General features: G+C 41.7%; 1 protein-coding gene across 3 annotated transcripts in view; it reads left to right on the top strand.

The window, feature by feature from the left end:
• rftn2 (raftlin family member 2) overlaps nucleotides 1–16,120 on the top strand; it is a 112,669-nt gene that overhangs the window by 78,996 nt on the left and 17,553 nt on the right. For all 3 annotated transcript variants that reach the window (XM_068034602.1, XM_068034601.1, XM_068034599.1), the window contains 2 exons: nucleotides 12,601–12,722; nucleotides 15,491–15,594. In XM_068034602.1, coding sequence (XP_067890703.1) covers nucleotides 12,601–12,722; nucleotides 15,491–15,594 — 226 coding nt within the window. The remainder of the gene's footprint in view (nucleotides 1–12,600; nucleotides 12,723–15,490; nucleotides 15,595–16,120) is intronic.

The following is a 16,120-nucleotide window of genomic DNA, read 5'->3' as shown; positions in this document are numbered from 1 at the left end:
CTTGTCAATCAAATGGATTGGTTATACTATTTCTCAAAGATAATTTATCTGTTGAATTTTATATTCTATGTGATACGTCTTGCTATTTTATAAGATCAAATATAACTAAATTCCTGTAGAGAATAAAGGCAAATAAGTGCAATGGTGACTTAATGAATTTGCTTCATGGTGCAAATAGTTCCTAGTATCACACCCTGGATCCCATTTGTTGCACAAAGAGAGACGAAGTCCGACTGTAGCTTTAAGAAATTTTATTGCAGTATTTAATTGTTACATCTTCAGAAAACTTAACAATGAACTGAACTAAACTAAAACTAAAAGCAACACACACACTGAACTAACACTTAGCACCAAATCAAGCCTTATTATAGTTATTCATACAAATCAGTGACACCTACTGTTTGTTTCCCAATTGGTCTACAAACTTCTGCAGTTTCTTGGTGTCGGGGCCTGATTGGGGTACTGCCTTGTCAATTTGTTTTAACTTTTTACTCCAGTTTCCCATCCCCTTATCTCCTTGTGAACCGTTAGGCTGACTGTTATACAATAGGCTACTATTAAGCAGTATACAGCTGTCCTGATAGTTTCTGTTTGTTAGTCTGCTTTTACTGATAAGCTATCCCTGCAGCACTGAATAGGCTACTATTAATTTCTGATAAGCTGTCTGCTGAAGCTCTAAAGTTATTTTGTTAGTAAGCTATACTTAATTGATTAGCTGTCCTTAAATGTTCCCAAAAATTCTGTTCCCACAATTTGACTCTATGCTACATAGATAGAATTTCATGCAACTGACACCACCTATCATCCTTGGCTAATTGAAATCTATTAACAACTGTCATCATTTATTTTCCATTTTTCTCCTTCAGTTTTTGTTCTAATTTCCCTATCCTTGCCGTGCCCTTCCTAAAAGGCTTCTGTTCTACTACCATGGCAATCACACTATAGTACCCTAATGAGTGAATTTTGTGAATGCATGAGCCTGTTGTCCCATAGCCATCCAGGAGTGTGTCCGTCGAGCAGGAGCATCACCTGGTCAATGCCGCAGAAAGAAATATGGGTATGCTTGTCCATTTTATAAACAAGGAAGAGAGCACATTCATCAAGTGCATGAATTACACTGTTATTTTTAAACAGTTAAACAATTTAAACATATCATTCACTACACATGGAACTATTTAATAATGTGATAGATCAACACATGAATAAGTAAAATCTTACAACACAGAAGAAGGCTATTCAGCCCATCATGTCTGGGTAACTCCTTGAAAGAGCTATACAATTAGTCCCACTCCCTTGCTCTTTCCCCACAGCCATGCAAATGTTTCCTTTTCAAATATATTTCCAGTTGTTTTCTGAAAGTTACTATTGAATCTACTTCCACCACCCTTTCAGGCCGTGAATTCCAAATCATGACATTTTGCAGCATAGGGGTCACAGATTATACAGAATGTATCATTCTTTTTGAAATAAATTAAAGCTCCTCACACAATTCAGTCTAAAGTAAAACATTCAGAAATCATGCTTTTATGTCTACACAGATGATTCATCCCCACATCAAACTACATCTAGTAACTGGAAGAAGTCCCCAGGTTTTGTCTAAGAAGGTTGATGAAGATGACAAAAATGAAGGGAGATCGATACCATTGGCAATGTGAAAGGCCACCAACATTCAAGGCCATAACACAGCCAATGGAATATCAAATATAAAACAAAAACAGAAAATGATGGAAATACTCAGCAGGTCAGGCAGCATCTCTGGAGAGAAAAAGAGAGTTAACATTTCAGGTCAATGACCTTTCGTCAGAATACATCATTTCGTCAGAATGGAATATCAGTCTTGGAAGACACCTCACTTGCAAGTTCAAATCAAGGTTCACATCACAAAAAGATGACGTTTAGCACTGCATTGGAAAACAGACATTGGCAGACAGGGATTAGCCTATCACTCCCACCTTCACATCTAGAGATAGCAGAGTACCTCAAGAGCTCAGAGCACCAAAAATGATTTTGATGCTCTTGAAATAATATTTGCCAGCTGTAGAATCATACTACATCTCATCATCATAATAGGAAAGGCTGGCCAAAATTTAACTGAGCAGGTTGGCACTTTTGTTAGTCTGCTGATTACCACTGTGCTCCATACATCTGAGAAATTTTGATAATAAGACCTCCTTGGAATCCTCCAATACTCAGCCTGGAGGGACTGTTAACGCAGCCTCAAGTGCCACTCTGGTTGATCTGGCCACCTATCTGAAACTGATCCTTTGTCTTTTCTCAAGAGTTTACCTTCAAGTAGGTAATCTGATGTTTTCCACATAAATAAATTCATAGTGATGTGCTATATCATCAATATAATTTATTTACCCCTTTAACTAAAAGGCTGTCAAATAAGAAATGTAATTCTTTGCAATTCTGTCAAATTTGTTATTTCTTCCAATGCAAAAAAAAAACTGACCGATTTAGAATAAATTTGATAAAAATTTGAAATTAGCATGCTAAGGTTCCATGTTTTCACACATGTTCTACATTATCACATTTGGTAGTGTGCTGCTAAATGGGCCACAATATGTCCTCTGGATCTGCAGTCCTAATGCAGAAGGTGACATGCCTTATGCTAGATAAGTCATCAAATTAGGTAGAGTATAATTTCATGTGTCATGTTTATCATTGTTATTTTTGCACAAACTATAAAAGTTATGCATTATTTAAAAACTTCAATTTTTCTGCGATTCCATCCTGGTCGGCATTAATGAATTCCAACATTTCCATTTGTCACAGTTTAATCTATCGTATTGTATCAGATTTGTAACTGATTGACAGTCTTACATAGCAATGTTATAAACTCTATGTGACAGAAATCACACCTGCCAAATGGAAACATATTAATTTTGTCATTTGGGACACTACTTGAAACTTTTTTACTGGCCATTGCAAAGAACTTGTTTTAAAAAAGCAGAGCTGAATGGCTGGAAACATGGTTACATATTTGCATTCTGAGAGACATGAATGGAGAGACAAGGGGGTGTGCTCCTTGATTCAATTAACAAGTTTGGCCTGGTCAATAGTGGTAATCAACATCCTTTGACTGTGTAAGAACCAGAACTCCACTCCCCCCCCCCACCCCCCCCCCCCCACCGTGTGTGTCTGGAAAGCTTTAAAATTCAACAACCCTCCAAGAAGCTGTTGTTACAAGCAAAGAGATGGTCACATGACCTACCTGCTGGCCAGACTGGGGCTTTTTGAATTGTGCCTCACAGAAAGGGAACAGACTACAATTTGAACACCAAGGAGACGATCTCTCTCTCTCTCTCTGTCCAGCAAAGTCTCAGGGAACCCTCAGTGGCAACTTAGACTTCAAGGTTACAAACAATGCCCTGCTTCCATCTTCTGGTACCAGAGAAACAAGTCTGGAATTGTGCACGTGGTCCCAGCAAGGACTCCCAGACCTTAACTTCAATCAAGGACATTACATCAAAGACACAAAAGACAGTACCTGCATCCATTTATTGCCAACTCTACTTCAACCACCGCTCCCCGCCCCCCCCCCCCCCAACAACTCTTTCTTTCCCTCTATTTATTTGTGTGTGTGTCTCGTGTGCATGTGAGCATGGCTGCATCAAGTATTTAAGTAATTTTAACCGGGTTAGAGTGATAAGGCTAATAAACATACATCTTTCTTGTTTAAACCTAAGAATACAGTGAGCAAGGGCTCACTGAGATGGTAAATTAAAATCACTGTGTTTTAATGATAAACCCTGTTATAGCCAAACCAGGAAAGGAGCAAGAGGGGAGCCTGAGACCCCTTCCTCGCCCAGTCATAACTGAAATTGTGGGGCTCCAGTCCAAGGTTGGACCCACAGACAAACGAGAAATTGGAAGTGGGAAATCAAATTGATCTCAATCCAAAAGAGAAAAAACTTCAATACAAGTTTTCTTGTGGTTGATGTGCTAGAATACTAATATGTCCCTGACCGGAGCCGGTACCTCCCCAAGGCAGGGTGAAGTAACTTGCGATAAGTTAAAGGCACTATCTATGGAGAAGTTGTGGAATATGGATGAGCAGCGTGGGATCATTTTCCATGCTAGAACCAGAAACTCCGAACTCCTGAGACCAGTGGCCAACCATTTTTCCCTCAAACCCGAAGAATCAGAGGCAGAGTTAGAATTCGAGTCAGACAGGGTAATATTGGCAAAGATACAATTGGAACAAAGGAAACTTGAATTAGAAGACAGAGAAAGGGAGAGAGAGGAGAAAGAAAAAGGAAGAGAGAGGAAAGAAAAAAAGATAGAGAAAGAACTTTCTAAAAGGAACAGGAGGAAAGGGAGCTGGGGCGGCTTGAATTAACTAGGGGGTGACAGAGTAGCCCCAGTGAAGGCATGACCAATATGGAGAATACAAGTAATTTGGGGCCGTGTGCTGAGCTTTTGAAATTTTCCCAATTGATTCCAAAGTTCAATGAGGGAGACGTGGAAGCATTTTTGTATCTTTTGAGAAACTTGCAAAGCAGTTAAAATGACCTGTTGAGAGCTGGACCCTCCTGCTGCAAAGCAAGTTAACAGGAAAAGCCCATGAGGTTTATTCCCTGTTGCCAGATGAAAGTTCATCAAATTATGAACTGACGAAAAATGCTATCCTCAGGGCATATGAGCTCATACCGGAAGCCTACCACCAGAAGTTCCGAACCCTCCGGAAACAAGCTGATCAAACTTACTTGGAGTTTGTGAGAAGTAAGCAGCTGGCTTTTGACCAGTGGTTGAGGGCTCTGAAAGTACAGCCTATGTATGGAAATCTCAGAGAAGTAATTTTGCTTGAGGAATTTAAAAACTCTCTCCCACTCTCCATAAAGACCCATGTGGAGGAACAAAAATTACATAGAGTGAGGAAAGCCACAGTTCTGGCTGATGAGTTTGCTCTAATATACAAGTCGGTTCCCCAGGGGACAACCTTTCCTTGTCACCCCCACAAACCCGAAAAGGACAAAGGGTGGGAAGGTGATGGGAGCCCAAGCAGTTCTGGAAGAGAAAGAAAAGCAGGACACACAGAGGGCTCTCCTCCAGGCGGAAAGGACAGTGCTGAAAGTAGGAGTGAGACCTGGAGGCCGGTGTGCTTCCATTGTAATAAGGCAGGTCATCTAACAGCTGACTGCTGGAAACTACAGGGAAAGCTTGTAGCGTTAATCAGGGCACAGCGCTCAGTGCAGGAGAAGGGACCCTGATGGAAAGCGCAGCTGAGCAGGCTATGGCTTTAACTTCAGCAGCAGTAAGACCCAGAAAACATACTGCTATGGGTGCAGAAAAATTTAATAAGATCCCTGAAGGTTATCAGGGTTTTGTATCTGAAGGGAGAGTCACCCCATACCTCTCGAGTGGGGCAAGCACGCCCATAGTCATACTCAGGGATACAGAGGCCACCAGATCCCTTTTACTGGGAAAAGGCCTGACTTTTCCCCCAGAGCGTGCAGTAAATACCAGAATGTTGGTGAATGGTATTGGGGGGCAGTGTACGCCCGTACCTTTATATCGGGTGCACTTGCAGTGCGATCTAGTTTTGGGACAGGTGACCATAGGGATTGTCCCTAGTTTGCCTGTGGACAGGGTTGACCTGCCCCTAGGTAATGATCTAGCAGGGGTGAAGATGGTAGCTTCCCCAGTAGTGAAAGAGAGACCTAAGGAGGTGAGAGAGACAGGGCAGTGGCAGGAGACGGTCCCCTGCAGTGCCCCTGAATGTGTAGTGAATCGGGCCATGGCCAATCAGCTCCCCCAGAGGAGACTGAATTGGCACTGCAGACAGATGACCATGCTGTCTGTCTGTCTGAAACTTTCTTAGGAAAGTTAGAGGACCCAAGGAATGGATTAAATGAATCTTCCCTAGCTGAGGCTCAGCGAGCTGACCCAGTATTGAGAAAGTTAGCACAGCCTGCTCAGACTGAAATTGAAGCAGAGGGAGTCCCTGATTGCTACTATTTGAAAAATGAGGTGCTGATGAAGAAATGGAGTTCTCCTCACAGACCTGAGGACAAAGAGTGGACAGTGGTTCACCAGTTGGTGGTGCCGCAGAGGTACCGGAGAGAAATATTAAGAATGATCCATGCGATTATAATGGCTGTTCATGTCAGTATGCAACAAACCAAAGCCCGCATAAGACAGCAGTTTGACTGATCAAAACTCCACAAAGATGTGGTGGAGTACTGTAGGAGTTGCCACATGTGCCAGGTTGAGGGGAAACCCCAACCTGTGGTGAAATCTGCATCCCTAATTCCTGTACCGGCTTTTGGGAAACCCTCCAATAGAGGGCTGGTGAATTGTAATGGACCCCCGCCGAGAACAAAAGGGGACAGACAGGCACAGGTCTGGCAGAGAGTTAGAGAGGAAGGGGAGAAAGAGGACAGGTTAAAGGAGGTCCAGAATGTTTCCCAAATCAAAACACCTATTGTCCAGTCAGCCAACCCTGAAATGTTGGAAAACCTAGACCCCATATCCTCTTATGTAAATGCAGACAACAGAAGCACCCTACCAGGGCTGCTAACAGCATTTTGAGTCATAGAGCATTTGCAGAAATCTGCAGCGACAAAGAAAGTCCTCAAGCTTTGAAGTTCAACAACCCTCCAAGAAGCTGCTGTTACAAACAAAGAGATGGTCACATGACCTACTGCTGGCCAGTCTGGGGCTTTTTGAATTGTACCTCACAGAAAGGAAACCGACTGCAATTTGAACACCAAGTTCTGGGTCCTGCCTGTGCGGAGTTTGCAAGTTCTCCCTATAACCGTGTGGGTTTCCTCCGGGTGCTCCGGTTTCCTCCCACATGCCAAAGACTTGCGGGTTGATAGGTAAATTGGCCATTGTAAATTGCCCCTAGTGTGGGTAGGTGCTATGAGAATTGAGGGAAGGTGGGGATTGGAATGGGAAAATGGGATTAATGTAGGATTAGCATAAATGGGTGTTCGATGGTTGGCACAGACTTGTTGGGCCGAAGGGCCTGATTCAGTGCTGTATCTCTCTATGACTCTATCAGAAGATCTCTCTCTCTCTCTATCTCTCAAGCAAAGTACCAGGGATCCACGGTGGCAACGTAGACTTCAAGACTACAGACAAAGCCCCACTTCAGCCTTCTGGTACCAGAGAACAAGTCTGGAATTGTGCACGTGGCCCCAGCAAGGACTCCCAGACCTTTCCTTCAATCAAGGACATTACATCAAAGACACAAAAGATAGTACCTGTATTCCATTTATTGCCAACTCTACTTCAACCCCCGCCCCCCCGACTGCACTTTCTTCCCCTCTGTATCTGTTTGTGTGTGTCTCTCATATGCATGTGAGCATGGCTGCATATTTTAGTAATTTTAACTGTGTTAGAGTAATAAGGCTAATAAACTTACATCTTTCTTGTTTAAACCTAAGAATACCTGTCTGGTTCATTTGCAATTGTAATGAGAGTGCAGTGAGCAAGGGCTCACACAGGTGGTAAGCTAAAATCACTGTGTTTTAAAGATAATCCCTGTTACGGCCAAACCAGGAAAGGGGCAAGAGGGGAGCCTGAGACCCCCTTCCTCACCCGGTTGTAACTTCCATTTCAGAGGCCCCTAAAAGGGTGCTGTCAATATTGCACTCCCTGCCCTGCTCTGCCCATTCTGCAGATTACGATAGTAGAAGATGGGCTCGAATTTGGTTTCTGTAGCACCACTGGAGACAGCGTTATGGAAGCTGAGAGCCCTTTTGCTCGGAGTGTACATTGCACCCCCAGCTGCTTCCGGGACAGTCCATACTGCATGTCTTCTTGAGACAGGCACTTGCACGGGCATTCTTTCCGCATGCCAGAGGCAAATGTCACTTGGCTTTACCGGTTAATGTGACACCAGACTCCCTAATTTGGACCACGCAGGTCCGTTGAACAAATTTGCACATCACTCGACAAAGACCAACTGCTGAACTGCAAGTTGGGCCCTGTACCAGTGATATTTAAAGGGCCATGCACCCAACTTGCAGGTAAATTTGAAAATCTTTTGCTTTTACAAAGTACCTGAAAATACTCTGGAGTGCTTTTGGAGGTGTTGTGGGGAGTTCCTGCATTTGGCAAGGAGTATTGCTGCATCCTCACAGGGATGGCAGAGGAGTTGTTGACCTGTTCATACAAAGGCTACAATAGGTATGGGAGAAGGAGTGGCAGTGTCTCTGGCCGGTAGCACGAGAGGGCGATGGAGCATAGGCTGTAAAGAAAGGAAGCTCTGCCACATTGGAGATGGACTGCTGCATGTTTCTTGACAGTAAAAGGAGGCTGTCTTACAGGACAGTCAATGCACCTAGCATCTCTGTGTACATGCCCATAAATGCTCTCCTGTATGCTACCCCATCAAGGTCCTCACCTGCGATCTCTGCAGCAGAACCCGTCTGCAACCGCGCCCTCCAGTGAGCTGGCAAATGAACCCTTCTTTTCCCCCAGTCTGGCTGCTGTCCCACATGCTGATCCCAACGCTATACTACCCATCAGGGTACGTGCAGTGCCAGTATCTGAGCTGGTGGCTGCGAGTGTCAGATCAAGTTACGATGCCTCTTCTTAGAGTAGGGCTCAGGAGATGAAGGCATCCTTATCCCCCACCAGTTCCTTCTATTATGTGTAACCTTGTCCTGCAAAAGATGGGACAAAATGTCAGTGATTGCGTTTCATAGGGTTTGGGTGATGTGCCTGCCATAGCTGAATAACTGGAGTTATGTAGCAGCAGCGAGAGGTGGGTATGAGGCTGGAAGAATTCGTAGCTGTGTGAGGGTGAGATGGAGTAGTGTCTGGATGTTAGGCATAGTCCTGAGTGCCAGGGAATGCTGCTGGGTGAGCGATAGGGTAGTGAATTGAGCAGTGTGAGAGGTTGGTGGTGTGGCGGGTTGGAGGTGTCATGTGAAGATGCGTGAGTTCATTAGACTTCTTGTGACAATGCTGCCAGGTCTTTGAAACCAGATGTCAGGAATTGACTACACTGGCCCACCTGCTTGCATTTTCTTTTGAGGGTGGTCCTTGAGGGCCTCCTGTACCCCCGTGGAATGTTGGTGTCTCTCCATCTGCCTACCTCCACCACTAACGCCTCCAGCATTGCATCTGTGAACCTGAGAGCCTTCTGCCCTGGTGTTCCATTTCCCATGTTTTAAGTTACAAAAATATTATTCAGTCCTTAAATTGCCTTTATGAGCAGAAGGCTAGCTGCACCATGTACTTTTAGTACAATGCTGTTCAACCCTTGCAAAGCACAGAGGCAGCTAGCAGCACAGCAGGTGCTCAGCCCTATGCTACAATCATGGTAATGAGGTGGCAGCCAAATTTACATGTTGCACACCTCTACCACAGCTGGCACGGGCAGGTGACAAATCATAACACCTATGGCCAAAAAATGGGGTAGACCAATTTTTAGCCCCTAATATTGAAATCCTTTAAGGTGCTGTTGCCATTTTTTTCACCATTATCTGATGCTGCATTCCAATAATACCATTAACTAGAGTATGTGAGCCAGTGATTGATGGGTTTTTAGCATTGGTCAGATATTTTAGAACTTAATAGCAAACTCTTATTAGTGGTCTTATTCTACAGATTGATGAAACATGGATTTACATCCATAATTTCTCATGTAACTAGTTCCCGACAAATAAAAAAGAAGCATATTATCTAAATGGTGAGAGGATGCAGAGGGATCTGGGTGTCCTAGTGCATGAATCGCAAAAGGTCAGGTACAGCACATAATTAGGAAAGCTAATAAAATGTTATTGTTTATTGCGAGGAGAATACCAAAATTGAATACCAAAAGTAGGGAGGTTATTCTTCAGTTATACAGGGCATTGGTGAGACCACACCTAGAGTACTTTGTACAGTACTGGTCTCCTGATTGATTGAATGAAGGATGTATATGCGTTGGGGGCAGTACAGAGAAGGTTTACTAGACTAATACCTGGAATGGGTGGGCTGTCTTACGAGGAAGGATTGGACAGGCTAGGTGTGTATCCACTGGAATTTAAAAGAGTAAGCGGCGACTTGATTGAAACATATATGAGCCTGAGGGGTCTTGACAGGGTCGATGTTGAAAGGATGTTTCCCCTTGTGGGAGAATCTAGAACTAGGGGTCACTGTTTAAAAATAAGGGGTCGTCCATTTAAGACAGAGATGAGGAGAAAATTTTTCTCTCAAAGGATCGTGAGTCTTTGGAATTCTCTTCCTCAAAAGGCGGTGGAAGCAGTGTCCTTGAATATTTTTAAGGCAGAAGTAGATAGATTCTTGATAAGCAAGGGGGTGGAAGGTTATCGGGGGTAAGTGGAAATGTGGAGTACTCAGTTCAGCCATGAACTTATTGAATGGCGGAGCAAGCTCAAGGAGCCGAGTGGCCTACTCCTGCTCCTAATTCGTATGTTCTTGGCCATCTTAGCACAAAGAGTTGGTCAAGGATGATATATGATTTCATAAAAGAAAACTGGGAAAACCATTACATTTTTGTGCACCAACAGGGAGATTGGAAGACGATGGGAGTAAGCTACCAGCCTCTGATTTCAACTGACAATGAAGCTTAAGATCAAGGAAGAGCAAAAAATATCAAATTGTCATCTCATTCTGCCATGTGCCATCTGTCTTTTGTCTGTGTCTAATGTTGAACTTTTATGTTATGAAGCAGATTCATTTTTTAATGGAAGTATAATGACATTCTCAAATGCCCCTTGTTTAAAGTTAACTACCTAGGTTAACTTTCTCTATATCTTACTGTTGTTAATAACTGGAAATGTAAAAGGCAACATCTTACAGTAATACATACTGAATCTGCATAACTGTCAGACTTGGAAAATGTCAGGAGCTCAGAAACCTAGAATACTCAGTAAAATGATGGGGAAGAAAAACAAATGTATTTTCTACCTGCTGGAGGATTGGTTATATTGCTATGGGATAATAAATCTATTCTGGCATGTTGAAAAACATACATCAGTTATTAAGCAGTATTAGTTACAATGACCAAAAATGGTATCACACCACCAATAATCATTTATCACTGTGACTAGAAACATGAAAATCACCTTGAACAAATGAAAGGTATTTTAATAGCATTTCTGCGTGAACAATTACTGTATTAGGATTAATCACCACGGGTGTATTTCTGGAATTGAATTTGATAATCTTTGGCAATCTGGTATATAATGGCCTAAAGGTGAATGCAACATAGTTAACAATCGATCGGCAATGACGTTTAAATGTTTATCTTCAGACAGCAAGAACAAAAATGAGTGCACAGTAAATCCCTATTCCTGTATGCCTTGCGTAATATTTTTGTGCAGTTGGTACAATCAGACAGTTTTGGAGTGTGAGTAAAATTGATTTTATGAACCTCATTTATGCACAACTATTTCTTATGTGCAGGGAGGGTGTTATGGAAATCAGATATTTGTTAACACATCATTATGCTAAGCAGATTTTGTAACACGTCAGATTTCAGCTTTTATACATAAAGCAGAAAAAGGATGACTTTTGATTTTTTGGTGTTTTCCATGCTCTTGAAACACTCACTTCTATTTCTCAGCTGAGCCACCAGGTATGCCACCTCATGTTGGTGGAGTATCTCACTAGGGTAACAAAAATCTGCCCACCCATTTTCTACTCCAGCAACCATTTATTGATTTTTCTGTTAGTATGTATATTACATCAAGAGTAGAAGGGAATTTGGTCCAGGGTGAAGAATGCTTAGCAGTACATGACATTGTTGGTGGAAGTGGAGGTGGGGTACAAAATAGTTTAGGAAGTTGAACTTTAGGAAGTTGAGAGAAAAATGCTAGGAATTCATTGGCTCAAATTTGCAGTAGAAATAATGGTGAGGCTGGTAGCACTCACCATTATTAAAGTGTAAATTGGACATCAACTTCTGGTGACTGTACATGTGCAGTTAAATGTGTCAATCAAGAAGTTGCTGTCCAAGCTGCCTTGTTCCTCTAAAATCATCACTACACGATATCGCACCAAGAGATTGAAACACATGGAATGATGTGAAGTTGCTGTACTTAGCTGACATATACCCACTAAACAAGCCAGATAAAACTAGGGCTTGTCCATTCTATTGTAAATAAAGTTTTAGTGGTGTGATAAGTCTTCATTACTGCCAAACAAGCTCTCTGACACTGGAAATGAATGTTTACAAGCATGGAGTCTCATCCTTTCAGCTTTTAATTATTGCTGGCAATTTTAAAAAAGTACATTTTTAATGTTTTCTTTCTGTCTCATTTGCCTCCCTTAATCGCTTTTTTCTTTTCCTCTGTTCTTTGCTTTCTGTACATGTTTTGAGATTGAATTAAATATTGCAACTGACACTTCCTGGTTCAGACTCTGCATAGCTCAGTAACAACTCTTTAATCTGATTGGTTAAGGAGATACACAGTTGCCTGTCTTGTTCACAAAGGTCCCAACTCCCCTGTAGAGGGTGGTGCACCAAAATGACTTTCTGATCACAGAAAATTCCAGTACAAAAACCCATAGAAAGTCTATGGGCAAGTGTAACTGTAATGAACGGCTGGCGCCATTCGTTCACCACTGATCACAAAATTCGGCCCAATGGTTTTTATCTGTATTGTTTTATACATTCATTTTCAATTCTAGGAGACTATTTATCCAAATCTGTGGATGGAATGTTTATTTATGAAGAGCATCATCTGGGGACAGTTGAGCCAAGCAAGATACCAAATGATGCAATTGTTGTTGAACAGTGGACTGTCATTGAGGTAAGGTGGTCTCCTACTTTGTTCAGAGTTTATCAATAAAATATGTTTCCAAAATATTTAGGATGTAGAAAGTTATGTTTAGACATTCCTTGTTGATTTTCTTTTAGAAGTATATCTCATAGAGTTATTTGTTACTTCTTAAATATACAGCATTGTTATTCCTTATAAATCAGGATTGTATATTACCTAAAATAAAAGCAAAATACTGCGGATGCTGGAAATCTGAAACAAAAACAAGAAATGCTGGAATCACTCAGCAGGTCTGGCAGCATCTGTGCAGGCACACACATTGAACAGAAAATAGTCAATTATTCGTTGTTTGGTATGGTTATTTTTCTAGTTAATAGGTATTGTACATACTATGGGTAATAAACTGCAGCTGAGGAAATCAGAGGGTAACTATCTTTTCTTTGGACCAGAAATCTCACAACTCTCCTTTACTACACCTTGCAGGAGCACTCTATTGTTTTCAATGGAAAAGCATTCTCATTAAGATTCTGCAATGAAATGACATAGTCCATGGGAGATTGGAAGCTATCCTTTAGTTACACTAGCGAAAACAAAATGTACTGCAGCTGGATGGAAACAGAACACTGGTGTGTTAATCTGTTGTGTCATGCAGTGGCAGGACAGTGATACCTACCCGTAGTTCCTCATACAGTGACTTACGGTCATGACTACACCACCATACTATGAATTAAAACTAAGTGCCTCACCTACAAGAAAGGAAAAGTAATTTATGTGATTAAAAGCAAAATACTGCGGATGCTGGAAATCTGAAATAAAAACAAGAAATGCTGGAACCACTCAGCAGGTCTGGCAGCATCTGTGGAAAGAGAAGCAGAGTTAACGTTTCGGGTCAGTGACCCTTCTTAGGAACTGACAAATATTAAAAATGTCACAGGTTATAAGCAAGTGAGGTGGGGGTGGGGCAAGAGATAACAAAGGAGAGGTGCAGATTGGACAAGGCCACATCGCTGACCAAAAGGTCATGGAGCAAAGGCAAACAATATGTTAATGGTCTGTTGAAAGACAAAGCATTAGTACAGAATAGGTGTTAACGGACTGAATATTGAACAGCAGCAAGTGCAAACATGAAAAAAAACATGAAAAAAACAGTGGGTAAGCAAACTGAACAAACTAAGATGAAATGAAATAAATGCAAAAAAAAGGTTGTAAAAAATGAAAAAAAGAAGAAAAAAGAAAAAACAACTAAAAATGAAAGTAAAATGTCATGCTCTGAAATTATTGAACTCAATGTTCAGTCCGGCAGGCTGTAGTGTGCCTAATCGGTAGATGAGATGCTGTTCCTCGAGCTTGCGTTGATGTTCACTGGAACACTGCAGCAATCCCAGGACAGAGATGTGAGCATGAGAGCAGGGGGGAGTGTTGAAATGGCAAGCAACCGGAAGCTCAGGGTCCTGCTTGCGGACCGAGCGGAGGTGTTCTGCAAAACGGTCACCCAGTCTGCGCTTGGTCTCGCCAATGTAGAGGAGACCACATTGTGAGCAGCGAATACAGTATACTACATTGAAAGAAGTACAAGTAAATCGCTGCTTCACCTGAAAGGAGTGTTTGGGGCCTGGGATAGTGAGGAGAGAGGAGGTAAATGGGCAGGTATTACACCTCCTGCGATTGCAGGGGAAGGTGCCATGGGATGGGGACGAGGTGGTGGGGGTTATCTCTTGCCCTACCCCCACCTCACTTGCTTATAACCTGTGACATTTTTAATATTTGTCAGTTCCGAAGAAGGGTCACTGACCCGAAACGTTAACTCTGCTTCTCTTTCCATTAATTTATGTGATTCTTGCATAGCATCTGGCAACCAGTTACTGAAAGAAAAGATTTGTGGGGTTTAAGTCGTAACAAATTATTCTAAACTTTTATAGATCTTGGTTGGGCAAGGTTGAGCACCCTACCTTAAAAAAAATCCTCAGTGCCTTGGTCAATGTGCAGAGAAGAGCAATAAAAAAGATAGCTGGAACTAGTGCTTTAAGTTAAGACTCACAGAACTGTTCTCATTAGAGAAAAGAAGATGGAGAAGAGACATGATCCAGGTCATAAAATGTTGAGAAGACATGATAATTTAATGCAAATATGTTATTTAGCTTGCAGGGCACATTTAAAGAGCTTGATTTAACTGGAGCAGTGGGTAGAGTTGGGACTTAATTTTGGAAATCCTTTTCTCAAATGATTAAATAGATGTGGTACATTCCATGATCTTATGAAAAAATAGATTAGAAGGATTTTTTTCACATTCCTTACTTACCAAGTTTTGGGCCCACATAAGAACAATGGGTTTAGAAGAGGGTTGTTAGTTTTTCCAGACATCTTTTATGAAGTGGAAGAACTTGGATTTTCATCCAGGGATGCCCATTATTGGGCATGTGAAAACCCTGGTCGATCAGTAACCAGAGGACAGATTTTAAGATAATTGACAAAAGGATCAGAGAAGAGATGAGAAGAATTTTTTTATGAACACAGCAAGTTATCGTGATCTGTACTTCCTGAAACAGTGATGGGAGCAGATTCAATAATAACTTTCAGTAGGGAATTAGAGATATACTTGAAAAGGAAAATTTTGCAGGGCTATGGGGAAGGAGCAGAGAAATGGGACTAATTAGAAAGCAAGTTCAAAGAGCCGACTCAGGCTTGATGGGCCAGTTATCCTCCTTTATGCTGCAAGATTCAAATATTCTGTGTTTTTTAAAACTTTTTTTTGAATTATTTTGATAATTTGTTAGTCATAGCTTTATTTGTTCTTACAGGGTTGTGAAGTAAAGACTGATTATGGTCCTTTGCTGCATACACTGGCAGAGTTTGGGTGGCTGGTTACTTGTGTGCTAGCCACACCTATCATTCGCCATGACAGGTAATATAGGGTGATGGACAATTGTTTTAATGTCTTGAAGTATTTTTTACAATTCATATTTGAAAATACTTATGTTCATTAAGGTAAAGTATGTCAATACTGTGAAATGGAACACATTTCCATTTTAAACACCCATTGATTTCATACCCTTCCAGGTCAGAGTTATGTTGCCCACCTCTATATTAGCCCACAAACATCTGGGACACTTATCTCTCATTGCGTATCTGTCCTGTTCTCCAAGTAAAGGGGCGAGGCAACAAACGGGTTGCTTTTGGACAACAATAGTTTTCATTCCAAGAATTAAATAGATCAGTAAGGGTGCATATCAGAAGACCAGAAAGAACTCATATTCCCCAGATTCCTCCTCCACCGTCCAGCAGTAACTGCCTTTATCAGTGACTTTGAAATTTCAGTGGTAATTTTGAAGTGAATGAGATCTTATTTCATCACATGCATAGGTCAGGAAAATTATCAAGGAGGCTGTTTTCTTGATTTAGAGGCCCATGGTTCCTTCCATGCTGAACCT

This window comes from Heterodontus francisci, chromosome 7 (genome assembly GCF_036365525.1).
Source record: "Heterodontus francisci isolate sHetFra1 chromosome 7, sHetFra1.hap1, whole genome shotgun sequence".
Classification (NCBI taxonomy): domain Eukaryota; kingdom Metazoa; phylum Chordata; class Chondrichthyes; order Heterodontiformes; family Heterodontidae; genus Heterodontus; species Heterodontus francisci.
Note: the sequence above shows the minus strand (reverse complement) of the source record. Positions and strands in the feature narration are given on the sequence as shown.